Source organism: Mustela erminea, chromosome 13 (genome assembly GCF_009829155.1).
Source record: "Mustela erminea isolate mMusErm1 chromosome 13, mMusErm1.Pri, whole genome shotgun sequence".
In the NCBI taxonomy this organism is placed as follows: domain Eukaryota; kingdom Metazoa; phylum Chordata; class Mammalia; order Carnivora; family Mustelidae; genus Mustela; species Mustela erminea.
This window is the reverse complement of record NC_045626.1, coordinates 62193884-62221556: the sequence shown is the minus strand read 5'-3', so window position 1 is coordinate 62221556 and position 27673 is coordinate 62193884. Positions and strand designations below refer to the sequence as shown.

Here is a 27673-nt window from a genome sequence, read left to right as displayed (position 1 = left end):
GTGTGTGTGTCTGCATGGTGTGGGAGTGTGTGCGCATACACATTTGCATCTGCACGTGCTTCTCCTGATTTGATGCCCAGCCCCACTGCAGACCTCTGGGTTTTTGGATTGTTCCTTTGACCTGCCTTTTCGCATCATCCCTTTTGTAGTCATTTCTCTGAAGGGAAGCTTCCCAGAGTTGCATCCTCAACCCTCTTCTTGGTCTGTGTTGCCTCTCTGGGCAGCCTCTCTCCTGTGGTTTTGGTGACTGTCACCTTGCTGATACGTTCTGGGCTTCTGTTTCGGGGCCAGTCACGGCTCCAGAGCTGTGGCCTCAGCACCTAATGGACAGATCTGCTTGGAGGCTCCATCCATTCTCCTCTGCAGGCTCCTGCCTGAATGCTGGAACACGTGTGTCCCTCCAGAGGAGAAGTCTCATTCGCCTTCAGTTCCCTCTTGTCTCTGCTCTCCACTTCTACCCGGTCAGCAGTGTGGTCAGTTCTGTGTCTTCACTGTTCTTGAGGGCTCCAGCCCCGTTAACAGAGCCTTTTTCATACCTTTGTGCACTGGCCCGGAGGACTGACTGCCCTCTATGCCTTGGGCATAGGCACTGGGCCTGGTACAGCTGTCAGTTTCCCTTTTCAAATAGGGGCTGAATTGTGGCGTGAGAATCACTTCACCCTTGGTGGCTCCTTATTGTCCCCCAGGAGGGAGCCAGGTTCTGGATGGCACCCAGGGCTTCCTGTGCCTTGGCTCCAGCTGTCTCCTGAGTCTCCCCCCACCAAGCCTGGCCAGGTTCCCTTCCCCACAGCCACCACCCCCTCCTCTACTGGGAACAGAACCATGCCACCTCTGGCGACCTCAGCACGCTGCATCACTGTCTCGGTCCACCTGCCACCTTGTGGGCCCAGGAGAGCCCTGGGGTCCCTGGGTGGCAGAGCGCCTGGCCGTACCTCTGAGGCCCTAGTGCCGCAGAGTTGAGCTGAGGGTCTCGCACTCGCCCTCGCCCTCTGACTGACCCAGCCCTAGCAGGTGAGTGGATCCATATCGCTCTGATGGCCAGAGGGAGGCCACACACCTTATGTGGTTTCTGGAAAGGGCAGCCTTGCACCGCGAGCTTGCTTACCTATTAAACTGAGTTAGGGGAATGCTGCGGTGAAGCTTAACCTAGTTTAAAAAAAAATTTTTTTTGAGCCTTAATATTAATACTGTTTTTTTTTGCTTCTGAAGTAGGAATTACAGTGGACAATTAAGATATTTAATTTTGCACTTAAATTATAATTTAGGTTCTGAACGAAGAATGTAGAGCAGTTGTTTTAAAGCCTAGAAGGTTCTCTAAGGCAATAGCATTTCACATTCTTTACTACACTGTTAATAGCACTTGACTCTCAGTACCAGGGAAGCAGAAGGTTTCTGTCATTTTGTGACGATGTTTTTAAATCTCTTTGCAGGTGGAAGAAGAAAGGTGCCACTTTGGCATGAAGACAGACTCGCTTAGTCGTCAGTCATTTAAGCTGAGTGCATTGTGATTTCCAATAATTGAGGCAGTGGTTCTAAAAGCTGTCTACATTAATGAAAAGAGCAATGTGGCCAGCTTGACTAAGGCGCCAGCGTGTGCAGCGCGGGCAGGACGGCACCCGGGTCTCAACGGACTTGTGCATGTTAGCTGTATAGATTTATGTAAGGTTTTTTAAAACTCTGGTCTTTTAAAATAGTCTTAACCACTTTTACTATGGAGACATATGAGAGTCCCTCTCCTCTCCCGCGTGAGCCCGCAGGAGGAGCGGTGATGGAGAACCGAGCTTGCCCCCTCCAAGCGCTGCCCCGTGAACAGTCTCCACCACCTCCCCTGCAAACGTCCAGTGATGCAGAGGTAATGGACGTTGGCTCTGGTGGTGATGGACAGGCCGAACCCCCTGCTGAGGACCCGCTCAACTTCTACGGAGCTTCTCTTCTCTCCAAAGGATCCTTCTCTAAGGCCCGCCTCCTCATAGACCCGAACTGTAGTGGCCACAGCCCGCGCACCGCCCGGCACGCACCTGCGGTCCGGAAGTTCTCCCCTGACCTTAAGTTGCTTAAGGATGTAAAGATTAGCGTGAGCTTTACCGAGAGCTGCAGGAGTAAGGACAGGAAGGTGCTGTACACAGGAGTGGAGCGCGACACTCGTGCAGAGTGCGGTCTGGCCCTTAGCCCTGTCAGTGGAGACGTGCATGCTTGTCCCTTTGGCGGGAGTGTTGGGAATGGGGTAGGTATAGGGGGTGAGAGTGCTGATAAGAAGGATGAGGAGAATGAGCTGGATCAGGAAAAGAGAGTGGAGTACGCAGTGCTCGATGAGTTAGAAGATTTTACTGACAATTTGGAGCTAGATGAAGAAGGAGCAGGCGGGTTCACGGCTAAAGCAATCGTGCAGAGAGACAGAGTGGATGAAGAGGCCTTGAACTTCTCCTATGAGGTATGTTGGCGACCCCTCCTTTGGAGCACTCTTAGCAAAACCCAAAGAGGTGTTGGGAACTGCAGCATCTTTTGAAAGCTGATGTTACAGAGGAAAAAAAAAAAACCCATATGAGGTGGAATAATGTTAATGTGGAAAAGAAAAAAACTGTAAGAAATCCAAGTTTTAAAACTTGGATTTAAAACTGGCTGAGCAGTTGACCTTGTACCCTTTATGCAGCCTGAGTTGGAAGGTGCTGCTGAGGAGCACTTCCTGGTGGCGTGTGCACCTATGCCAAGTGTCAAGTGTGTTGGTTGCAGTTTTCAGTTTCTTCCTGTTTGTTTTTCAGATAATCACGCAACATAAAGGCATACCTAGGCCCCCACTTGAGAGTGCCTCGTTTCTGTGTCTGTTCTCACTAATGCTGTTGAACTTGCCTACGGTACAGGAACACAGGCTCTGGGGGCCCTGGTGTCTGAACAGCATGTTTTGCAGGATGATTTTGACAACGATGTTGATGCTCTGCTGGAAGAGGGTCTTTGTGCTCCCAAAAAGAGAAGAATGGAGGAGAAGTATGGAGGAGACAGTGACCATCCATCTGATGGAGAGACAAGTGTGCAGCCAATGATGACCAAGATTAAAACTGTGCTAAAAAGTAAGTCAGCCAGGTAGAAAGTCATGTGTTCGTGGGGTGGCAGAAGTGCTGGTTAGAGAGCCCTTGGGTGCCAGGCAGTGGTCTGAGCAGTGGGCACATGTTTGAGGGAGGACAGGCACGTGTGATGAGGGGAAACCGACAAGACACGGGGGGGTGCACCAGATGCACGATGACCTGGTTACAGATTGTGGTGTCCACTGTGGTTGCACACCGGAGTAGCTGGTGTTGTGCAGGGGAATGGGGGGGCACTTCTGATGGGGTGAGGAGTTGGTGATGGTGTTGTTGCTGGGAGATGAGAAGATGGACAACTGGAGATGTGAGGCCAAGGCCAGAGGTGGGTGCAGCACTGTGGCAGGTGATGGTTGCAGTGTGGGTTCTGGATTCAATGCCAAGTGTCAGGAGAAGCCTCTAGAAGCAGGCTGGTGTTGTTAAACAGTTTTTGTCTAAAAGCATAGCTCGTATGGCTGCAGCCTGGTGTGTGTGCTTTAGGTGGCCAGGGTGGGAGCTCCTGTGGTAGGGGTAAAGGTGTTCCAAAAGTGCACTTGGATTTGGGGTTGCGGGGAGCAGTCGGCCTGGAGTTGCCTGGGGGGCTGGGCATTGGGCCTTGCGATGAGACTGAACAGAAGATGCATGGGGACTCGGGAGCACAGTTGAGACCTTAGGCTGAGGGCTGGGGTGCAGAAGGTGGCCAAGCGTGATGGGAGGGAAACGAGGTGTAGGTGGGGTGCAGTCTTCCACAGCAGAGGGATGGGTTGGGTGTGCCGGGCGCCACAAAGCCCTGTCTGTTATGAGCGGTCTGGTTTAGGTTCACAGTGCTGGCCATGACTGCAGGCTTGCCACTGGACCTGCCTGCACGGGGCACTGCTGTGCCTTTCCCTCTGCAGCCTTCTGCTCCACCTCACCTGCCTGGCAGCCTGCCCCACAGTGCTGCCTTCCAGGAGCTGCAGCATGGGCCTCACACTCACAGGCTGTGTGTAAGCTGCAGGTGAACTCTTCAAATGACTGGGCCAATTTTATCACTGCTACTTGTCACAAATGAGTAGGATCTGTGTCCCTTACTGTACTTTGCTGGAATTTTGTTTGTCTCTCTTTGTCCTGACTCAGCCCAAAGCTGGTGTAAGGCAGCTCCTTGGCTCTAGCCTGGGTAGGGGAGAGTGCAGTGTCTCTGCACCTCTGACCTGTAGTGCTCCCTCCTGTGGGCCATCCTGGCATCAGCTAGCTATCAAGCCAGTATTGTTACGTTCTGATATCAGGCCAGGGCTTAACATTGCCGGCTGGGGACCTGGCATGGGGATGGCTACTCCCTTGTCCGTGAGAGTCCTTCATGCCATTTCATTATGTCTCTGTTTTTAAGTTTTCATTTGTTTTTTTCTTTTGTTCCTAAATTACTTGCTCCTAGTTCCTATAAGTTCAGTAAAGTCTGTACTTTTCCTAGTCACTGGGCCTGTCAGTGGCAGATACCAAGTGTGTGATATGTCTTGAGCTTTTTTCTGTGACTGTCTGTAAAGCAAAGAAGGGATTGGGAGTAGTGTTTTTAAAACTGATTTAGAAACGTATGAATTGAGGGCACCTGGTTGGCTCAGTGGGTTAAGCCTCTGCCTTTGGCTCATGTCATGATCTCAGGATCCTGAAATCGAGCCCTGCATCAGGCTCTCTGCTCAGCGGGGTGTCTGCATTCCCACTCCCACCCCCACCCCCACCCTGCGTGCCTCTCTGCCTACTTGTGATTTCTGTCTCTGTAAAATAAATAAATAAAATCTTTTTAAAAAATTAAATTTAATTTAAAAAAAATGAATGAATTGGAAGTAGTGTTTCATTTGCCGGTGAGAGTGTGCAGCTCAGGTACAAGGAACACTTGCTCTCGAGTCATGGGAGCAGTGGTCAGCAGGCATGCAATTGATTAGCAAAGCTTACTCAGCCCCTGGGGCGCCTCTGGCCACAGCCAAGGCAGGCAATGAGGGATTGAGGACCATGGTTCCCACAGCTTGCAGACAGCAGCTGAGGCCAGGACTCGTGTCTTGCAGAACCTCGTCCCAGGCTCCTTCATGTACCACGTGCTGTTCTAGGCCCAAGAGGACAGCAGTGAACAAGGCAGACAGCTTCCTGGTTGAGGAGGGACTTAGATTCTCTGGATTGGAGCCATATAAACAAGCACAGCATTGAGAACAGAGTTCATGCATGGGTGGTGCTGAGTGGGCAGGCAGGGCTGGGTAGGCTCTGTCTGGTGGGGGGGTGGGGTACTCCCCTACTCCCCTAGTTCTTTTTTTTTTTTTTTTTAAGATTTTATTTATTTATTTGACAGAGAGAGATCACAAGTAGGCAGAGAGGCAGACAGAGAGGAGGAAGCAGGCTCCCCACCGAGCAGAGAGCCCGATGCGGGACTCGATCCCAGGACCCTGAGATCATGACCTGAGCCGAAGGCAGCGGGTTAACCCACTGAGCCACCCAGGCGCCCTCCCCTAGTTCTTTAGACGTTCTTTTCTATCCTCAGTTGACTCTGCTATTTTTATCTGCCATGGGTCATAATTTTGAAGCCATCTCTACAACTCCCAAGTGTTTTTGAAGTGAATGTGGAATTCTCTTGTCTTCCGTGCAGGTCGTGGCCGTCCTCCTACAGAACCATTGCCCGATGGGTGGATCATGACATTCCATAACTCCGGAATCCCAGTGTACCTACACAGAGAGTCTCGGGTGGTCACCTGGTCCAGGCCGTACTTCCTGGGAACGGGAAGCATACGGGTAGGGGATGCATCAGTCATGAATTTAGTCTTGTAAGTTTGCTGACTGAACATGGACATGCTGTATTTGCATGGTAGCCAGGAAGAGGCAAGTGGAAGTCTTCAGATGTTCGGAACTCGGGGGTCATCCTTGTAATCTGTGTTGCAATTTCACTATCCACAGAAACATGATCCTCCTCTGAGCAGCATTCCATGTCTGCATTACAAGAAAATGAAGGACAATGAGGAAAGAGAGCAAAACAGTGAGCTCGCCCCCACTGGGGAAGTGTCCCCTGTCAAGCCCCTGAGCCGATCTGCAGAATTGGAGTTCCCCCTGGAAGAGCCCGACTCCATAGGAGCTGACTCGGGGGCCCTAGATGAGAAGGACCCACTGGGGGCTGAGGCTGCCCCTGGGGCCCTGGGGCAGGTGAAGGCCAAGGTTGAGGTGTGCAAAGACGAATCAGTTGGTAAGTTTCTGGGGTGAACTTTCTTTCCTTCCTTGCTGGCTGGGATCCATCTGCAGGGATATGGCTGCACTCCATGCCTTCTGTTCTGCTTTTTCCTGTGAGGAAGGGACTTCTGGGGACCTCTCTCCATTCTTATGTGGTGGGAAATGCCTGTCTCCATGATTTAGGACCTGTCTTGGTCTGCGGACCCCACATGGTGGGTGCTGCCATGGACATGGCGGCTGTCAGTATGGACTGTCCATTTTCTCTGGTGACCTTTCCTGAAATCCTGATTTTTCAATAGGACGTGCTCACATGGTGTCATTTTGATCTCTCCTGATACACTCACAATGAACTTCTTCAATCTACAGATTCAGTAGTGACAGACAGCCACTATTCTGTGGATGTTCCCCCTCTTCAACCCCATGATGGCTTTTGGCTCTGTGTCAGTGTTTCTCTTCTCTCTTCTGTGTTTTTTAGTTTAGGCCTACCCATGCAAGTCTTAACTGTTTCTACAGTGGTGGCAGACGTCTCAGCTCATCTGCTAAATCTCTTTCAAAGAGGACTTGGTGTTTTTTTTTTTTTAAAGATTTTTATTTATTTATTTGACAGAGAGAAATCACAAGTAGATGGAGAGGCAGGCAGAGAGAGAGAGAGGGAAGCAGGCTCCCCGCCAAGCAGAGAGCCCGATGCGGGACCCGATCCCAGGACCCTGAGATCATGACCCGAGCCGAAGGCAGCGGCTCAAACCACTGAGCCACCCAGGTGCCCCAGGACTTGGTGTTTTTAGGGTTTTTGGTTATTGTTATTTAGATCTTGTCTGAGTTTTGCTGCCCAGCCTTTCTTGTAACTCTTAGGTTTGAGGAGCCTAGAAAAGCTAGGGTAGAGTGGGGGCTGGGGGGAGGCACCACTGCTGAGGGAGGGGTGGCCTTGGTGGAGAGGGCCAGTTGGAGCCTTAAGCATCTGGGGAAAGGCAGGGTGTGTCACTGGCCCCCAGCTTCTCCTGTGCACTGACTGCCTTCTCCCCCTGACCTGCGTGCCTTTTGCCTCCCTCCCCACCATGTCAGCTTTCCCTGTCTTCTGTCTATATCAGGGCTTTTCTCAGGACCCAGCTGGACAGGAGCTTGTGCTTTAAGACCTCAACATAATGGTTTCTTTCTTCAAATCCATCTTTTTACGCACACATGACACCTGAATTTGTTCTTTTCGGAAAACACCTGTGTTTCGCATCTGATTTTGGTCCTGTGGGAGAGGTGACCACTTGGACTTGTTTCCAGACTTCCTTCCTTGTGTTCACGTGTAAAGAAATACGTGGTTTAGGGGTGTAATCTAGTGGGTGCAGGTATATTGTTTCACAGCCCAGCACTTTAACCATGTATTTCTCAGTCTTGCATGGGGAACTCCTCCCTCTGCTTCTGCACGTATTGTTCTTAGGGCTGAGTGTGAGGCCCAAGAGTCCCTGCCTCAGGGCTTACACTTGAGTAAGAAACCAGTGAGGGTGATGTGAGCCTCTAGGATATCTTGAGAGAGAGAGAGAGAGAGAGGGGTAGTGGGTACAACAGTAAAAGCCGGGGGCCCCTGGGAACGTCACTGAGTGGAGTGGGTGGTGAGCAGTAGGACCGGCCCAGTGTCTGTGTGGGGAGAGGCATGCCAGGGCCGCAGCTGCCTGGGTGTGTTGCTGAGTGTGCAAGCAGCCAGTGTGGCTGGAGGGGAGAGTGCAAGGTGCGCAGTGCTTCAGCTGCTGTGGTACTTGTTTTGATACTGGAAGAAAAGTCTTGAAGGCCAGCTGGTTTGTTGTTGTTGTTGTTGTTTTTAAAGCTTTTTTTCTTCTTGTTCCAAATAGACTAAAAGAGCATCTCAGAACTTTGCCCATATGGGACCTTCCTGAGTAATTTGAGTGACAGGACCTGATTCAGGGGTGCCTGGGTAGCTCCGTTGGTTACGAGTCTGCCTGAGGCTCAGGTCATGATCACAGGGTGCTGGGATCGAGCCCCATATTTCTCCCTCTCCTTCTCCCTCTCCTTCTGCCCCTCTCCCACGCTTGTGCTCTTCTCACTTGCGCAGTCTCTCTCTCTCTCAAATAGTTAAGTAAAATCTTAAAAGAAAGAAAACATAAAAGGACCTGATTCTTTGCTTTCTTTGCCCTTCAGAAGGAAAAGGGAAAGGGGAATGGGGAATGGCATGGCAGGACCTGTTTGATGGGCAGCCTAGCACCATCCTACTCACTGGACGGAGGAATCATGACTCTTGGGTTAGAAGTTAGCAGTTTTGTTCTGTGGTAAATCCACACAGATCTTGAGGAATTTCGGAACTACCTGGAAAAGCGTTTTGACTTTGAGCAAGTCACTGTGAAGAAATTCAGGACTTGGGCCGAGCGGCGGCAGTTTAACCGAGAAATGAAACGGAAACAGGCCGAGTCTGAGAGGCCCATCCTGCCAGCCAATCAGAAGCTCATCACCCTGTCTGTGCAGGATGCACCCACAAAGAAAGGTGAGTTGGGGTGTGTAAATTTTCTCTTCGGCAGATGGGTGATCCTGTTGTTTTTCACTTGATGGTCTTAGAACGTATGCTGTGTGTGTGAGTTGCGTTTGTTTCTAAGCTTATGTCGATCGTATGAATGCAGAGGTGCCCTGCGTTCACATTGGTGAGCCCCTAATTCAGTGAGGCACTAATGTGGATGGTGAGAGCTGGCCCTGAGAGCTAGCTTGCCACAGGTCCTCACGCTGTTGCTGAGATAGGCCTTCTTGTCACAGAGTTTGTCATTAACCCTAATGGGAAGTCCGAGGTCTGCATCCTGCACGAGTACATGCAGCGTGTCCTCAAGGTCCGCCCTGTTTATAATTTCTTTGAATGTGGTAAGTTTGACCTCCCTCACCTCAGCCTTGTAGAATCCTACACCTCACTGGGGCCATGGCTGGGGAGGCGGGAACTGACCGTTAACCCCACTCTGCTGGGAGAGAAGTGAAAGGGCATGGCAGGGAGAAGGGTGCTGCAGAGGGGTGGGTTGGTTTCCCAGCCGTGTACCCCTTCTGCGGGCAGATGCCCCCACCTCCCCCTTTCACCATTCCCACTACCCCCACTCCCACCTTCCTCTCATCCCCTGCTCTGAGGAAGGCTCTCTCACTGTGTCTCCACTTGCCCCCAGGTGGGTGAAGGGGCCTCAGGCTTGCACTTCCCACCAGCTGTCTCCTGTTGTCATCTGCATCACACCTTTGTGAAAACCAGTTTATCTTCCCCGTGGAACCCTGAACCCAGGCGTCACTCATCGTTTTCACGTTGTTGCTTGGCTTCCTGCGTCTGTACATCTCTGTTCTTCACAGTCTTCTGTCCATCTTTCACAGACATTGTTCCCTGTGCCTGTTGGCTTGGCCTCTGGCCTCCTGTTTCCCTTCCAGCTTATTGGTCCTCCGTTTCCCAGTTTTCCTGGCATGCTGTCTGCCTGCTGCCTAGTCCTTGGCCCTATTTCCGTGCCTCAGGGAGTGCCCATGTCTCCCTTCCAGCAGTAGCCCCAACCCTGCCTTATCTGTTGGTGCTAGCAGATTGTATGTGTGCACATATGCACGCTTTTAATGTCTTGTAAGCATTTTTAAAACCATGATTTTAATTTTAAGAGAACCCAAGTGAACCTTTTGGTGCCTCGGTGACCATTGATGGTGTGACCTATGGATCTGGAACTGCAAGCAGCAAAAAACTTGCGAAGAACAAAGCTGGTAATGTGGCTACTTAGATGTCAGAGACCCATGCTGCCCACAGTGTCTGCCCCCTCCCCTTGGCTAGGGAGTGCTGGGCGTGGGGCAAAGCCATTTGATTTATGTCATCTTTTAACTTGGTTTTTTAAAAAGTATGTGCTCAAAGACTCAAATAGGAAGTAAAATGTGAGAAATAAAACTAGAGAACTCAAACCTTCTCTGCTCTGTGGCAGCTGGGCTAGAATCTCCTACCCTTGTCCCCACTGCTCACAGAGCCGACTGGGTCATGGTGAGCACACATTCTATGGGTTGGTGTGTAAACTGAGCAAAATGTGGGCATGCTAGATGACAGAGGGATTTTCCTGAGTGGTTTTGACATGTGTGAGGATGATTTTCTAAGTAAGTCCTCCAATCTCTAGATTTGGGACTGAAAGTAAGTGGTCAGATCCCTGGGAAGGCCTATGTTTTCCTTTTCCAGTTAAGGGAAGCCATTCTGCTTCACCGTCAGGGTTACATGGCCTCTCTTGGATGTGGAGCACATTTTAGGGTGGGTGTTGGCGGTGTGCACCAGGCTTGGTGCCCACAGTTCAATTCTTAAGGTTTCTGCCTCTGCTGTAGTGTCTTCCAAAGCAGCTCTGCCCTGTACCCACATGAAGTATGTCGGCTTCATCACGTTCTTACCAGATCTCGGGTGGCAAAAGTGCTTTTGTTTGTGGGACTCAGAGTTTACCTTGGAGTTGCTTTCTTTTGTGGTGTATGCTGAGGATGGTTGGGAGGATATGTCACTTTTTGTCCTTCCTTCTCTGAGGCTGTACTGGGCTCACACACTACACTCCTCTGGGAAGGCCTCCTGTCCATTTTAGAGAGATTGTGCCAAAAGGGTTTTTCAGCTCAACAAACCAGTGCTGCCAAGGTCATGGGGCAGAGGGCTCACAGAGTTGGGTGCACGGTAGGAGTGGAAGCGTTCTGGCAGCAGGGCTGTGCTCTCCCCATGTGGGAGGATCCACTTCCTCTGCTCAGACCTCAGCTGCTCTCTAGATAACTCACTCGGATGTCTTGCAGCACCTCCAACTCTATAGGGATAGGTTGCTTCCCCTCCGCATTCCCCAGCACCCCCACTTCCTCACCCCAGTGGTGAGTGGCAGCCTGCTCATTTAGAAGTCTCTGCTCAGCACTGAGCCATCCCTCTGCTCCGTGCTGCAGGTGCTTTCTCAAGAACATCTGTTCGGTTTCACTGCTTTTCCCTCCCACACTCAACAGCAGCCTGCTCAGTCCTCTGGCCTCACTACTTGGCCTGGGTCCTGCTGAGCCATTTGCCTGCACGCCACCACCGTGATTTCTCTGAAACATCTCTCCTGCCTTGCCTGCTACAAGCGCCTCAGGGCAAGAGAACATACAGCTTTTGTGGCTTCTGAGGCTGCCCACAGCCTCGCACTTGCCCCACTGCGTCCTTTGCTCAGGAGGAGAGGCTATGCCTGCCTCTGAATCGCTGCTGTTGCCCAGGGCCCTCGTTTCCCTCTGAGCCCTGGGAAGCTTGGCCCTGCACAGGAGCTGGCATGTGGCTTGCTCTGGAGTCTGGAAGCTGGGCCCAAGCCCTCACCCTTGGGGTTTTTCTTTTCATAGCCCGGGCTACGCTGGAGATCCTTATCCCTGACTTTGTCAAACAGACCTCTGAGGAGAAGCCCAAAGATAGTGAAGAGCTTGAGGTGAGTTTCCTAGTCCTGCTATGTCTAGAGCTGTGGCTCCAATGCAGCACCTGCGCCACTGCCCCACCCCCACCCCCCAGGCTAGTGCGAGCTGTGGATTTAGTCCTCCCAGCTCCAGGTGGTTTTCATTTGTTAATCTTTCATAAAAGGGGAAACTTATTGGTCTTTGTGCAAGCAAGTGGTGGGGGGAATGTCATTTTTTTTTCTGAGATTTTTGCCCTTCATGTCTTGCAATGGGGGTAAAGAATGCGCACTGTTCAGCTCTCCCGAGTGTAGATCCATGGTGGGAATCTGTCTTTGAGACAGGGTCTGTAAGTTATGTTTTCTGTATTAAGAACTGTTTAAAACTACTTGTAAACCTTTTTGGGTAAATATGATTCTATGGTTATGTGTAGTGAGGGATTTTCAAAATCTGAAGAAGGCATTCTTTTTTATAACGACTTTATTGATCTATATGTACCATAAATTTTGCTCCCTTAAACTATACTGTTGAGTGGATTTTTGTATATTCAGAGTTGTACAATCATCGCAGTGGTCGAATCTTAGAATATTTTCATCTCTCTAAAAGGAAATCCTATATCTGTTAGCAGTCACTCCTGATTTCTCCCTGTCCCCCAGCCCCTCAACCCTTGGCAACCACTAATCCTCTTTCTGTTTTGATGGATTTGCCAGCTCTGGTCACTTCGTATCAGTGGAATCAAATGACATATGTGGTTCTTTATTGACTGGCTTCTTTTTAAGCCACGAGGTGTTCGCTCTGGGTTTTAACTGATTGAGGAAGCTTCCTTCTGTTTTGCTGAGAGTTTTTTTTTCAGGAATGGTTGGATTTTGTCAAATGTTTCTCCTGCTTCTATTGAGATGATTGTGTGGTTTTTGTCTTTTTTACTCATGTGGTGGTATATTGCATAGGTTTTTGAGTAGTAAAGCAACCTTGAATTTCTGGGACAAATCCCACTTGGTTTTATGTATGCTGGATTTAGAGTGCTGGTATTTTTTTAAGGACTTTAGCTGTATTTATGAGGGATACTGGTCTGTAATTTTCTTGTGGTGTTGGTGTTGGGGAAATACTGTCTTTACAGAATGAGGTGGAAAGTATTCCTCTCTTCTCTTGTGTGGAATAGTTTATGAAAGGTTGGTATTAATTTTTAAGCATTTGGTAGAATTCACCAGTGAAATCATCTGAGTCTAGACCTGACTTTGAGATTATTTAATTACTGATTCAGTCTTTTCATGTGTGCTTCTTTTTCTTTCTTTCTTTCTTCTTCTTTTTTTTTTTTTTTTTTAAGAAGGTCTTTTTTATTTGGCAGAGAGAGAGCACAAACAAGGGGAGCGGCAGGCAGAGAGAGAGGTTCGGAAAGCAGGCTCCATGTTGAGCAAGGAGCCGGATGCAGGGCTCGATCCCAGGACGGTGAGAGCATGATCTGAGCCGAGGGGAAATGCTTAACTGACTGAGCCACCCAAGCACCCCTCGTGTACTTCTCTTCAGATATTCTGCTCCTTTTTGAGCTGGTTTGGGAACTTTGTGTCTTCATAGGAATTTTTCCGTTTGACCTAGACTGTCTCCTTTATTGGCATACATTCTTTCATAGTATTCCCTCTTGACTCGCTATATTTTGTTAAGTTTGTGCTGCTCCTATGTTCATTCCTGTTCATAGTTTCAGTCTCCTTTTTTCTCTTGGTCAGTCTAAAGTTTGTCACTGTCGTTGATCTTTCAAAGATCCAATTTCTGATTTTGTTTGCTTGTTTGTTTTCCTATTGGCTTTTTTGTTTTCTGTTTCATTTTTTTCTGCTTTAGCCTTTATATCCTTTCTTTGGCCAGCCTTAGGTTTAGTTCTTCTTTTCTAGTGTCTTCAGGTTAGGGTATTTGAGGTGTTCTTTTTAAATACTGGAATTTATGGCCATTAATTTTCTTCTGTGTACTACTGCAGCACATAAGCTTTACTGTGTTGTGTTTGTTTTCGTTCATTTCCGAGTATTTTGCTAATTTCCCTTGTGATTTCTTCCTTGAAGAATTGGTCATTTTACTTTTCATATATTTGTGAATTTCCCCAAATTTCCTTTAGTTGTTGGTCTTTATTTAATTCCCGTGTTGTTTGAAAACATAGTTTGTATGGTTTCGACCAGTCCTTTTAAGTTCACTGAGGCTTGTCTTAGGACCTACCATATGGTCTGCCCTGGAGAGTTTTATGTGTGTGCAGGAGGCGAGTGTGCTTCCTGGTGTTACTGGGTGAAGCAGGTGTCGGTTAGGTCCAGTTGGCGAATGGTCTTTATTCTATATCTTTGTTGGTATTCTGCTTTGTTCTTCTATCCGTTTTTGTTTTTGGGGTTTTTTTTCCCTTAAGAGAGAGTGAGAGCCCCTGTGTGCACATGTGCGTGTGGGTGCATGGGGCGGAGGGAGACGGAGAGAGAGAGAATCCTAAGCAAGTTCCATGCCCAGCATGAAGTTGGAGTCCAGCTCAGGACTCTGTCTCACGACCCTGAGGCCTCAACCTGAGCCAAAATCAAGTCGGATGCCCAACTGACTGAGCCACTCAGGTGCACTGTCTTCCTTCTGTCTGTTGTTGAGAATGGGTATTGGAGTCTCCAGCTGTTATTCTTGAATTATTTGTCCCTTCAGTTCTCTCCATTTTTGCTTAATGTATTTTGGGGCTGTTGTTAGATACATACATGTTTGTGGTATTGCGATATAATAAGAAATGTATGTTTGGTCTTTGTTCTTGGTTCCTGGTGCAGAGCTTCTACAATACATTGTTTTTTGTCCCAAGTTCTTTAAAAAGCTGCAGGTTGATAAAGGAGAATGGAATGTCTTTTCTTATTTTCTTATATTTAATATCAATTTATCCCATCCCTCCCCTTCCTTTTCCTTTCTTCTTTCCTTCCTTTCTTCCTTCCTTCTTTGCTTCCATTACTTGTATTTATTTAAGTAATCTCTATACCCAACCTGGGGCTCAAACTCAAGACCCTAATATCAAGAATTGTATGTTCCACCAACTGAGCCAGCCAGATTCCCCTAACACATCCCTTTCAACCACACCTGAGTTCATGTTCATCAAGTGACTTTTGGACCATCCCTTTGAATAGGAGCTGGTTGCCTGTGGAATCTACCAGGAGGGTTAGAACTTTCAGCCTCCACGCTTGCGCCGTATGTGTGTAGTGTGTGTGTGTTTAGGGGGCAGTGGATGTTGAGCTGATCAGTAATGGCCAATGATGTAATCAGTTGTGCCTGTGTAGTAAAGCCTTCCTTAAAAAACAAAAATAAAAACAAAAAACTGAGGGGTTCAGAGAGCTTCTGGGTTGGTGAACACATTGAGGTGCTAAAAAGATGGCCGTATATACTTTGCCGTATTTATCTTTTCCATTGGGTGTTCCTGAGCCCTATCCTTTTGTAATAAACCAGTTCTCTGTGAGCTGTCTGGGAAATTACTGAAGCTGAGGAAGGGTTGGGAACTGGCATTGTGCAGTTGCTCAGTCAGAAGCACAGGTGACAACGTGGACTTGAAGTCAAGTGGTGGCAACAGTCTTGTGGGTCTGAGCCCTTAAGCTGTGGAGTCTGCTGCAGCTCCTGGCAGTTAGTGGTAGAGCTGCCCGGTGTGGAAGCCCACTCACTTGGTGTCACAAGTGTTGAAACTAGAAATCAGTTCTGTTTAATGTTTATAATGGTTATGTCATCTTGATCAACGGGCCCTTTGCCGTTTTTAAGTATCCTTTATTTCTAGTAACAGTTTTTATCTTAGAGTCAGTTTTATCTGATAGTCGCTCCTACTCCCTAAATTACTCTGCGTGATATGTGTTTTCCCTCTTTATACCTTTTAAGCCTCTTTGTAACTTTGAATCTAAACATGTCTTATAGACAGCATATAATTGGGTTTTGTGTTTATCCTTCTATCAGTCTCTGTCTTTTGATCAGAGGACCTACCAGGGCAATTTTTTTTTGGAAGATTCATTTTATTTAATTTTACTTCTTCTTCTTCTTTTTTTTTTTTTTTTTAAAGATTTTATTTATTTGACAGAGATCACAAGTAGACAGAGAGGCAGGCAGAGAGAGAGGAAGGGAAACAGGTACCCCACTGAGCAGAGAGCCTGGCGGCACGGGGGTTGATCCGAGGACCCTGGGATCATGACCTGAACCGAAGGCAGAGGCTTTAACCCACTGAGCCACCCAGGCACCCCTCATTTTATTTTATTTTTAAAGAATTAATTCATTTGAGAGAGAGTGTGAATGAGAGTGGGAGAAGTATCAGAGGGAGAGAAAATCCCTATGCAGACTTCTCACTGAGTGTGGAGCTACCCTGCTCCATCCATCCCACCACCCATGAGACCATGACCTGCCCCAAAATGAAGAGTTGGACGCTTAACTGACGGAGCCACCCAGGCGCCCCAAAAGATTTTTTTTTTTTTTAAGATTTTATTTATTTATTTGACAGACAGAGATCAGAAGTAGGCAGAGAGAGAGAGAGAGGAGGAAGCAGGCTCTCCGGGGAGCGGACAGCCTGATGCAGGGCTCGATCCCAGGACCCTGGGATCATGACCTGAGCCGAAGGCAGAGGCTTTAACCCACTGAGCCACCCAGGCGCCCCCCCCCTTTTTTTTTTTTTAAAGTAATCTCTGCACCTAGCGTGGGGCTTGAACTAAAAATCACCTGAGATCAAGAGTCCTATGCCCCACTGAGTGAGCCAGCCAGGCACCCCTTTTAATTTCAGTTTATTCACTTTTTTTTTGTTTCTGTTTTTTGTTTTTTCAGTGGGGTTGGGTACTTAGTCCATTGAAATGTAATTACTGATAAGGTAGAATTGATGTATGCCATTACATTGTTTGCTTTCTGTTCTATGTCTTTTGTTCCTCAGTTCCTCCATTACTGCTTTCTTTGCCTTAAATACTTCAGTTCTTTTCTCAGTGGTTGACCTAACCACATTTCAGTCACATTTAAACTGAAAACAATCTGGTTTGGTCTATTGCCACCTTCAATCATATACAAAAACTTTGCTCCTCTATAGCTCTGTTGACACCCATATTTGTGCTTTCACTGTCACAAATGATATCTCCCCGTATATTGTGTGTCTTAAACATGGATTTATAATTATTGCTTTATGTAATTGTCTTTTTTTTTTTTAAGATTTTATTTATTTGAGAGAGAGAGAGATCACAAGTAGGCAGAGAGGCAGGCAGAGAGAGAGAGGGGTGGGGGAAGCAGGCTCCCTGCTAAGCAGAGAGCCCGATGCGGGGCTCAATCCCAGGACCCTGGGATCATGACCTGAGCTGAAGGCAGAGGCTTAACCCACTGAGCCACCTAGGCGCCCCTATGTAGTTGTCTTTTAATTAAGGTAGAACAAAGAGTTAAAATAAGTGTTTACACTGTCTTTTATTTACTGTAGTTACCTTTACTTTCTGTTGTGCCCTCAGTTTGTTAACAGTCTGTAGTGTTCCTTTTATTTCAGAGGGAAGGCTTTTAGTATTTCTTGGAGGACAGTTCTACTAGCAGTAGATTCTCTCACTTTTTATTGATCTGAGAATGTTGTAACGGTTCCCTTTTTTTTTTTAATTTTAATTTTTTTTTTTAAGATTTTTATTTATTCGACAGACAGAGATCACAAGTAGGCAGAGCGATAGGCAGAGAGGGAGGGGAAGCAGGCTACCTGCTGTGCAGAGAGCCCGACACAGGGCTCGATCCCAGAACCCTGAGATCATGACCTGAGCCGAAGGCAGAGGCTTAACCCACTGAGCCACCCAGGCGCCCACGATTCCCTTTTTAAAAGCATAGTTTTGTTACCGAATTCTTGGTTGACATTCTTTTCTTCATGGTGGGACTATGTCATCCTACTGCCTTCTGGCCTCTACAACCAATGAGAAGTCAGCTGTTCATCTTACTTAGAGTCACATTATTGATGAATTGTTTCTCTCTTATTGTTTCCAAGGTTTTCTCTTTGGCCTTTGACAGGGATATCTAGGTATAGATTTCTTTACCTTTCATTTTTGGAATTTGTTGAACTTCTTGAATATGTAATGTTTTTCATCTTTGGGAAGTTAGAGACGTTGTTTCCTCACATATATATATATATATTTTTTTTTTTTTAAGATTTTATTTATTTATTTGACAGACAGAAATCACAAGTAGACGGAGAGGCAGGCAGAGAGAGAGGAGGAAGCAGGCTCCCCGCTGAGCAGAGAGCTGGATGTGGGACTCGATCCCAGGATGCTGGGATCATGACCTGAGCCGAAGGCAGCGGCTTAACCCACTGAGCCACCCAGGCGCCCCTCCTCACATATATTTTTTTGCTCTTTTATTTCTCCTCTCTTTCTGGGACTCCCATTATAGGTAAGCTGGTACACTCCCACAGTATCTCACCAGTCTTAGACACACAGACATCATAGTCACTGGTCTTTTTTTTTTTTTTTTAATGTTCCTCAGACTGGATATTTTTGATTTGCCTTTTTTTTTTTTTTTCCCTTTTCCTTCAAGTAGGCTCCATGCCTACCTAGCATGGAGCCCAACCAGTGTGGGGGCTTGAACTCATGACCCTGAGTTTGAGGGTCAGAAGCTTAACTGTTTGAGCCACCCAGACATGCCTTCAGTTTGCCTATCTTAAGTTTACTGATCTTTCTTCTGACCGAATCTGCTTTTGAACCCTCTGGTGAATTTTTTATAATTTCTATGTCTTTTTTTTTTAAAGATTTTATTTATTTATTTGACAGACAGAGATCACAAGTAGGCAGAGAGGCAGGCAGAGAGAGAGAGAGGAGGAGGAAGCAGGCTTCCTGCTGAGCAAAGAGCCCGATGTGGGGCTTGATCCCAGGACCCTGAGATCATGACCCAAGCTGAAGGCAGTGCTTTAACCCACTGAGCCACCCAGGCGCCCCTATAATTTCTATGTCTTTATTGATACTCTGTTTGGTGAGATATTGTTCTTGTGGTTTCTTCTAATCACTAATTCTTTATACATGCTTTTTTTTTGAGCATATTTATTATAGCTATTTTAAAGTCTGGTTTCCTCAGGGATGGTTTATATTGACTGCTTTCCTGCATCTCGTAGGGCATATATATACATTTGTGTTTCATTTCCTATCTCATGATTTCTTTTGTTGAAATCTGGGACATTTAAAATAATGTGGCAACTCTAGATATCAGATTACCACCCCTTCTCAAGATTTGTTGTTTTTGCTGCTGTTGACTTATTAGTGATTTTGTTAGTTTGCTAACATTGGCATAACAACATATCACAACCTGGGTGATTGATTTTTTTTTTATTTTTTTTTTTTTTTAAGATTTTATTTATTTATTTGACAGAGAGAGATCACAAGTAGGCAGAGAGGCAGGCAGAGAGAGAGGAGGAAGCAGGCTCCCTGCTGAGCAGAGAAACCGATGTGGGACTCGATCCCAGGACCCTGAGATCATGACCTGAGCTGAAGGCAGCGGCTTAACCCACTGAGCCACTCAGGTGCCCAACCTGGGTGATTTAGACAAATTTTTTGCCTCACAATTGACATCTGCAAGTGTCAGCAGGGTTGGTTCCTTCTGGAGGCTGGGAGGGAAGGATCTCTTTCAGGCCTCTTTCCTTCATTTGGAGATAGTTGTTGGAGATAACTAAGAGGCTGTGTGTGTGTGTGTGTGTGTGTGTGTGTGTGTGTTTCCAAATCTCCTCTTTATATTGAATTTAGGGCCCACCCTAATAATCTGATTTTAACTTGATTATCTATAAGGCTGCAGAAAAGGTCACATAATGGCATACTCAGAGTTAGGATTTCAGTATATGAATTTATGAATATATGAATTTGTGGGAAGATATATTTCAGCCCATAACAGTGACTTTTCCAGTCTATTCTGTGAAATCCAGATCAGATATTTCTTGACGTAAACCAGTAAGTCTCCTTTGCCAGGGGACTTTTTATGCATGTTGGGGTCACCTTTAATGCTCTAGTAGTTGATAACTGTGTATTAGCCTTTACTTCCCACTTGCACGGAGCTTCCAGATCAGTTGGGTGAGAAATTTGGGCTTTCTTGGGTCTCCTGGGCATGTGCGTGGCCACCTAGATCCCCAGGCAAGTTAGAGCTTTTCAAAGTCCCTTAATGGGCATCTGTCTCATTCTCTGCATTCCCTTTTATGTTTTCTGACCTGCCTCTTGCTTGCCAGCTGGTATTCCAGCCTCATACAGTTGCAGTAGGAAACAGTTGTCACTGATTATTTTTGACAGATTTCCTGGGAAGTTGGGGTATTTTCACGGAGTGAGCTCTTAGTTGGATCACACAAAGGCAGGTTTTAAAATGGGGCTTTTCTGTAGCCCTGCCACCTGGGCCAGATAGTGATGGTTCTCTGGGGTCGGAGTATTGGGGAACCATCCTGCCTTCTTTAGTGGCTCTGGGGTTGCTGGTTCCTAAGGCTACTATAGAGCTGGGAAGAGGAGACAGGAATGGGCCAAGTTAAAATGCTACAAAACTCATTGTCTTGCCAAGATCCAGTCATTTTTCTTGAATAAATGTTCCTTAGATTGTTGTCTTTGTTTTAGACTGATACTATTATAAAATATGGCAGTGTCTGTGGCAGTCAGACGTCTATATTCTTTGCTTTATTGTCATAGATGGGCCACAGAGAGGTCGCAGAGCCTAATCCCCAGAGACAATCTCAAAAGGACTAGGTCCTCCAGAAAAGCCTCACATCTTCAAGTCTAGGTCTGAAGAACCCAGCTGTGGGACAGCGGTGTTCAGGGAGGCTTCCAGGGCATGTTGGAGAGCCTGGTACTTGGGCCCCTGCCCACAGCCCGCTAAGGCCCTTAGGACTGGTTGTTGCAGTTGATGATGCCTGGACTATATCGCTTGCTCGGCACTCTGATACAGGGTAGCAGAAACGGGAAGGGTAATTGCCCTTCCGGTGCCGGGAGTCGGCCTGGCCTAGGCCGGCAGGGCATGTGTGACTCCAGCAGCCTTTTTGGAGGATGGAACTTTACTTTGTCTCAGCAGCTTCTCTGAGCAGGCTCCACTGTTGAACCCCAGTGGGGAGCAGGGGATGGGTGGATGGCGGTGGGGGAATGGGAGGTCTTATAGGACCCACATCTACTTGTCTGTGGCTATTATTGTGGTAAAACTTTTAAGTAACTCAGTAAATGACAGTTGACTTCAGAAATTTTTGACTTGTTGCGATAATGGAAAATTCTCCAGGGTTAGTAGAGCAAGGGTTAGGAATGGCTGGTTTCAAGATAACATCCAAGACAATCTATCTTTCGTGTTGTAGCCTTTACGATACCACCATCTTGCTTGGTTGGTGGTTGAATGAATAAGCAGTTAAGTCCAGTTTTTAATCTGAAAGTCTCTGGTGTCTCTGGCTATGGTTCACTTTCGTGTTTGGCACCATTGTAGTTCCCTAAGCAGGGACTGCCGGGTTTCAGTCTGGCCAGCACAGGGACCCAGGGTGTGTTCCGTGGCTCCTAGAGCCTTGGCAGGATATGTGTGTTGCACAGTGTCCAGTTTCCTGCTCTGGCCCAGCTGCCCTTTGCAGCCTACCACCTGCATTGTGGCCTCCTCATAGTGGCCATGCAGTGGGATGTGCACCTGGAGGGCTGCAGGCTCTCCCTAAGCTGTACCATCAACCCTGTCACTGCCTCACACCTGGCGATCAGAGGCCTGGGGTTACTTACCTCTTTTTTGGAGGTGCATGGCTTTGACATTGACCAGCTGGCAGTCTTTGTGCTCTGTTCTTTGATCCTCCACCTTCTTCCTGCCCTCAGTCTGCAAGGTCATTGTGGCTGCACCCTTTTCCTTGCATTTGCCGGAGGCATCTGTGGGACAGATGCTATGGGTTTCTGGAATTTGTGCCTCGGGCTGTGTGGAGTGTAGTAAGGTTCAGGTTCTGGTCCTGTACTCTGGGGCTTTTCTGGAAGGTGAGGGATCTTTCCAGAAGTGACATCAGAAAATAGCCTGAGAAAGGTTTCCCTAGGTGGAGGAGGCCACATGGGCAGCTTGGAAATCCCAGGTAAAAGTTTCCTTATTCACACAAGGGGCTTTATCTTGTCAGTTCTCCCAATTCTCTGACATCAGCGAGGGTTGTACAACTCTGGTCAGTTCTCACATGGTCTACGTGGAGTTGGCTCAGTACCAGAAGACTGTACACTTCACAGTCCGGCCACCAGTGGGGTGCCCAGGCCACCCACATTGTCCAGCCAACTACAGATTCAGGAGTTCTCATGACTTCCCTCAGGTACATTAATTTGCTTGAATTAGAGCTTATTTATTTATTTATTTATTAAGATTTTATTTATTTATTTGACAGACAGAGATCAGAAGCAGGAAGAGAGGCAGGCAGAGAGGAGGAAGCAGGCTCCCTGCTGAGCAGAGAGCCCCATGCGGGGCTCGATTCCAGGACCCTGAGATCATGACCTGAGCCAAAGGCGGAGGGTTAACCCACTGAGCCACTCAGGTGCCCTGAATTTGAGCTTTTTTAGACTGTTCTCAGAACTCAGGGAAAAACTTTTTGTTTACTGGTTTATTATAAAGGATACAAATGGACAGCCAGATGAACAGGTCCTTAATTGTGTTTCATCTTTCTGGTGACCAGTCCGATCATGAAGTTCCCATCATGAAACTATCTAGGGTCCCCACCTAGCCCCCTTAGTCTCCTCATTAGCATAAACTCAGGTGAGGGCCAGAGGGGCTCATTTGAAGAACAAAAGATACACGTATAGCTGAGGAAATACTAAGGGTTTTAGGAGCTCCATGCCAGGAACTGGATACAAGGATCCAAATATGTGTCCAGTGACCAAAATTGTCCTCATTCTCTGGAGAAGTTTTTTCACACTTAGAATTTAGTTGTATATGTGTGCACACATACACATTTGTATTTTTCCCTTGTTTTAAAATTTGTCAGAGAAGAAAGTAGCTTTTCTGTCAGGTTGGATGTATTAGAGCAGCTCAATCCTGACTGATTTTGCTGTCTTTTTTTTTTTTTTTAAAGATTTTTTTCTTTATTTATCTGACAGAGATCACAAGTAGGCAGAGAGGCAGGCAGAGAGAGAGGAGGAAGCAGGCTCCCTGCAGCGCAGAAAGCCCGATGTGGGGCTCGATCCCAGGACCCTGGGATCATGACCTGAGCCGAAGGCAGAGGCTTAACCCACTGAGCCACCCAGGTGCCCCTGATTTTGCTGTCTTGCTCCTAAAAACTGTGACGGTGTTTCTGTCATATCCTTGTGAGTATCTCGTAGGTGGTGGCCCCTCTTTCCCATGATGCCTCTGTGGAGGTTTGGTGCCAGAGCTGGGGCTGTAGGGGCAGCATTCCCTTCTTATGTGGACTCCAGGGGGCGAGGGGACGGTAGGATGCCAAGGTGGTCTGGAGGGCCTTGGTTCTTTGGGAGTTCTGTGTCCTCCTGTACTTGAGGTGCAGTGGCACGAAGTTAACACACAGTGTTGGCATGGATGTATAGAACATCCAGAGTGTGAGAGCTGCCGTGTGGGCAGGATGTGCTTGGTGTTGATTAAAAAGGCAAAAACAGGGGTGCCTGGGTGGCTCAGTTGGTTAAGCAATTGCCTTCGGCTCAGGTCATGATCCTGGAGTCCCAGGATCCAGTCGCACATTGGGCTCCTGCTTGGCAGAGAGTCTGCTTCTCCCTCTCATGTTCTCTCTCTCTCTCAAAGAAATAAATAAAATCTTAAAAAAAAAAGTGCTGTGAAGTGTGTAAACCTGGCGATTCACAGATCTGTACCCCTGGGGATAAAAATATATGTTTATAAAAAATAAAAATAAAATAAAATAAAATAAATGCCCCCCCCCCCCAACAAAAAGAAATAAAAGAAAAAAAAAAAGCTGAAACAGAGTGCCTGGGTGGCTCAATCTTTAAGCTTCTGCCTTTGGCTCTGGTCATGATCTCAGGATCCTGTGATCGAGCTCCGCATAGGGCTCTCTTGTACATGGAGAGCCTGATTCTCCCTCTCGCTCTGCTTGTGTTCCCTCTCTTGCTGCGTCTCTCTCTGTCAAACAAATAAATAAAATCTTTAAAAAAAAAAAAAAATGGCGAAAACACAGGACCAGAAATGGCACTGTACCCACTCGTAAGACCTGGGGTGATTTTTTTTTTTTCTCAGTATATTACTGCTTTTTAGATAGTTGTGGGTTCTGGTTGGTTCGTGGTTGTTCTAGAATTTAGGTATTAGTGACCTGTTGTTTTTGCCTTTTTGGTTCCCCCCCTCCCAATTTACTTCTTAATTTATAGAGAGTTAAATGCACTTTTGGGTAGACATTTGTGAGTTTTGAGCCATGCCTTTCATTTTATCACGTAACCCACAGCACAATCAAGACAGAACATTTTCAAATCTTCTCCCCCTCCCAATTCTCTTGAACTGTCCTTTTGTAGTCAGAATTCTCTCTCTTCACCCTGCTAGGCATTGAGCTGTCTTCCTAGGTTAGCCAATTCCCAAATGTCTTATCAGTGGAGTCCCACTGAGAACCAGGCTCCAGCTCAGTGATGCACGTAGGATTCGTCTTTGTTGGTGCCTGTGTCTATGGTTGGGTTGTTTTTGCTGCTGACTGCCTACTGTAGGGCAGTGCTGGGTGTGTTCTTCCTTGATTGAGGGGTGTTGAACACATTTCCAGTTTTGGGTGTTTAGTGTTGCTACGAGGCTGTCAGAATTCCCTGTGAGCGTAGTTAAGTAAACACCCAAGATGGCTTTCCTGGGCAGTACAGTAGGTGTGTTTTCAACTGGATGCCTTTGCCTATCTGTGGGAGCAGCATGTATGTGTGTGTGGGTCTGTCTCTGCATTTGGTTCTATCTCTTTGGTCTGTGTGTCTGTCCCTTCAATGCCACACCTTCTTAATGAGATGAATTCTTTTTTTTTTTAAAAGATAGATTTATTTGAGAGAGAGCGAGTGTGACAGGGCAGAGGGTATAGTATCCCAAGCAGATTTCTCACTGAGTGGGGAGCCCAATGCAGGGCTCAGTCTCACGACCTTGAGATCCCCACCTGAGCTGAGACCAAGAATCAGATGCATAACTGACTGCGCCATCCAGGCGCCCCAGTGACGTGAATTCTTGAAATCAGATTGTGAACCCTCCAACTTTGTTCTTTTTCAAAAGTACTTCCATACCATGCTTCTTTGCCCTTACATATAGAAGCAGTATGTCAGTATGGAAAGTTCTGTTGAGATTCTGATTGGAATTGTGTTACATCTGTAGATAAATTTGGGGAGAATGTATTTCCTAACAGTATGGAGTCTTGGCTCACAAGCCCAATGTGTCTCCCCATGTACTGAGGTTTTCTTCCATGTCATTTTATTGTTGCTGGGTCATCTCCAGTGTTCAGATCTTGCTTTCATTTTCTTGGATTTAGACAGAAGTGTTTCATACGTGTTTGGGAACTGTTGTGAATAGCACTTTGGTTTCAGTCCTGACTCTGGATTGCTACTGTAGAGAGATGGAATTTACTGTCTGAATGTTGACTTTGTATCTTGCATCTTCACTAACTGTATTATTCTAGTACTTTTTCTGTAGATTTCTTTGGAATTCTGTGTACAGAGTAGGCTGACTGATTAAAAGTTGGTTGAATTTCTTCCTTTCCAATCTGGGTGCCTTTTGTTTCTTTTTCTTGGTTTGCTGCTCTGGCTAGAAGCTCCATTACATGGTGAGTAGCAGTGGGGAGAGTGGCCATCCTAGTCTTAGGCGGCAGTGATCCAGCCTCTGACCACAGATTGTGATGTTAGGTGTCAGTTTTTTGTTGGTGCCCTCTATCTGGTTCAGGACAGGTTCTTCTATTCTGGGTTTGTTGAGTGTTCTTATCATGAAAGGGTGTTGGCAGTTTGTCAGATGGCCCTTTCTGCAGCTATTGATATGATAGGCCTTTTCCTCTTTAATAGGTTGATAGAGTGAATTTGGTTGATTTATTTAAAAACTGCATTCCTGGGATAAGTCCTCCTTGGGCATGGCATATAGTTGTTTATATTTGTTACTGGTTGTGTATTGCTAATGCTCTGTTTAGGATTTTTACACGTGTGTTCATTGAGGGATATCAGATTCTCTTTGTCAGGTATTAATAACAGGGTACTACTAACATCATAAAATGAATTGGCAATTGTTCCTTCTCTTTAGGTTTTTTTGGAAGGTTGTCTAGAATTGTTGTGTCCCCCGCCCCTTACATGTTTGGCAGTTGTCACCAATGAAGCCATCTGCATGTGGAGTTTGCTCTGCAGGAAAGTTAGAACTACGAATTCAGCTTCTTGAAAAGGGCAGTTTGGGAAGTTTGCATTTTTCAAGGAATTAGTCCATTTTCTCTGAATTGTTGAATTTATGGGTGCTGGGCTGTCCATGGTGCTCCCTCATGGTCCTTCAGTGTCTGTTGGGCATAGGCTTCTGTGCAAGGCTTCTTCCATACCATTGTCAGTGGGTCATTTTTGCCCTTTGTGCTGCATTTCCTATATGTCCCTCACAGGTTAACCATCAGCCACATGTGGCTATGGCACCTGGTATGGGTAATTGTGGCGTGGGCCTTTGCCAGCGGCTCTTGGGTGTCTTTGGGCTTCTGAGTGGGTGTTCTCCAGCTGTGTGTGTGTGTGCCTTGGTTCTCTCAGGGAGGATCCTTAGCACACAGTTGTTTTCTACCTGATCAGCCTGGTCCATAGCCCAGGTGCTGGCTGCTGGTTAGAGACTAGTGCTCATAGGCTGAGTGAGAGCGCCAGCCACCACTGATGGTTTGGCTACCTGGCCAACCACTGAGGACGGGGCCTGGGCTTGATATCTTGGTGAATAACTTTCCCTGGAAACTGATCTTCGCTGATATGGACACTTGAAAGTGGAGGTATCTTGTGGGGACCTGTTGGAAGACAATAGCCAAATGGGAGCAGGGAGATTTTCATCTTATCAGAATCAGGAGTTCTCTTCAGAAATAGTGCCTTGCTTTTTTCGACTCTGTCACATTGAGTCTGCTGGTGGAGGGAGAGGAACCCCTGTTTCCCTTCCCAGAGAAGCAGTGTTAACGTTTTTATAAGAAAAGGGAGGGAGGTGGAGAAAGGGCCATGCGGAGATGGGAGCAGTGCTGCCACAAGCCAAGGAAAGTGTGGGGCTCTTAGTACCTAGGAAAGCCAAGGAAGGATCTCCTTGAGTTTTCAGAGGGAATGTGGCCTACTGACTTGTTTTGGACTTTTGGCCTCCAGAATTGTGAGAAAATAAGCCACCCACTTTGTGGTACCTTGTTACGGCAGCCCCGAAGTCCAGCAGTCCCCAACAGGGAGGTGGGCTATGCTGAGAGGGTAGGCCATGGCCTCTCTTCACTGGGGTGGCTCAGCAGAGGCCCAAGCCTTATTGGGGTCACAACCACTTCCTGGCTGTCGCCTGCCTCTGTTGTGCAGAACTTCCCTTTTTCCTCCTAACATATGGGTTATGTGGTGTCTCACTAGTGATTGGTTTCAGAGCCAGGATGGGTGACTTTGTTTGAAATGGGAGCCAGCCAGGCCTTTTGTAGCTTTCGGGAGGCTTGCCCTTTTTTAGAATACACTGCTTTTGTCTGACTTAGTGTGTCTCTTCTATAATCTTATGAAGATCTCCACATTTTTTCTCCTAAGGTTGTCTGTCTTTAGATTTCTAAGCGTCTGATCGCACTTAGATTCAGAAAAGGCTCCCAGGCAGCACCAGGCTCTGTTGCAGCATGTTCTCCCCACCCTAGTAGAGCACTGCTCGTCCCGTCCCAGGGGGCAACTGGACAGTGTGGTGGGGCTATGACCTGCTCCTTGTGGCAGTAAAGAGGACAGGGAACTTCTGGGGAAAGCAGACAGCATGGGGAGCAGCCCTGCGCGTCCGGCAGTCTTGGTCCAGCACTTAGGAGTGGCTTCCTTGTTTTGTAGTATTTTAACCACATCAGTATTGAGGACTCACGGGTCTACGAACTGACCAGCAAGGCCGGACTGTTGTCTCCCTATCAGATCCTCCACGAGTGCCTTAAAAGGTAGGGTGGGTGCTTCCCCTCCTGAGCGGGGTCATGGGGGCTTCTCTTTTAGTGCCCAGTGTCTTCATTAGCCATTTATCCTGGCTTAAGAGGTGCTGTGAAAGACTGGGCTGACAGGTGTTCAGTGCGTGCACAGAGGCCC

The 27673-nt window shown here is 47.2% G+C and overlaps 1 protein-coding gene across 2 annotated transcripts in view; it reads left to right on the top strand.

Moving 5' to 3' along the window:
* The window catches only part of DGCR8 (DGCR8 microprocessor complex subunit), a 37245-nt gene that overhangs the window by 3497 nt on the left and 6075 nt on the right, over positions 1-27673 (top strand). Inside the window, exons 2-10 of one of the 2 annotated variants that reach the window (XM_032311319.1) lie at positions 1431-2431; positions 2906-3065; positions 5662-5804; positions 5967-6249; positions 8521-8718; positions 8982-9083; positions 9840-9938; positions 11541-11623; positions 27431-27531. In XM_032311319.1, coding sequence (XP_032167210.1) covers positions 1712-2431; positions 2906-3065; positions 5662-5804; positions 5967-6249; positions 8521-8718; positions 8982-9083; positions 9840-9938; positions 11541-11623; positions 27431-27531 — 1889 coding nt within the window. In that variant the 5' untranslated portion in view covers positions 1431-1711. The remainder of the gene's footprint in view (positions 1-1430; positions 2432-2905; positions 3066-5661; positions 5805-5966; positions 6250-8520; positions 8719-8981; positions 9084-9839; positions 9939-11540; positions 11624-27430; positions 27532-27673) is intronic. The other variant, XM_032311320.1, reaches the window with a different exon arrangement.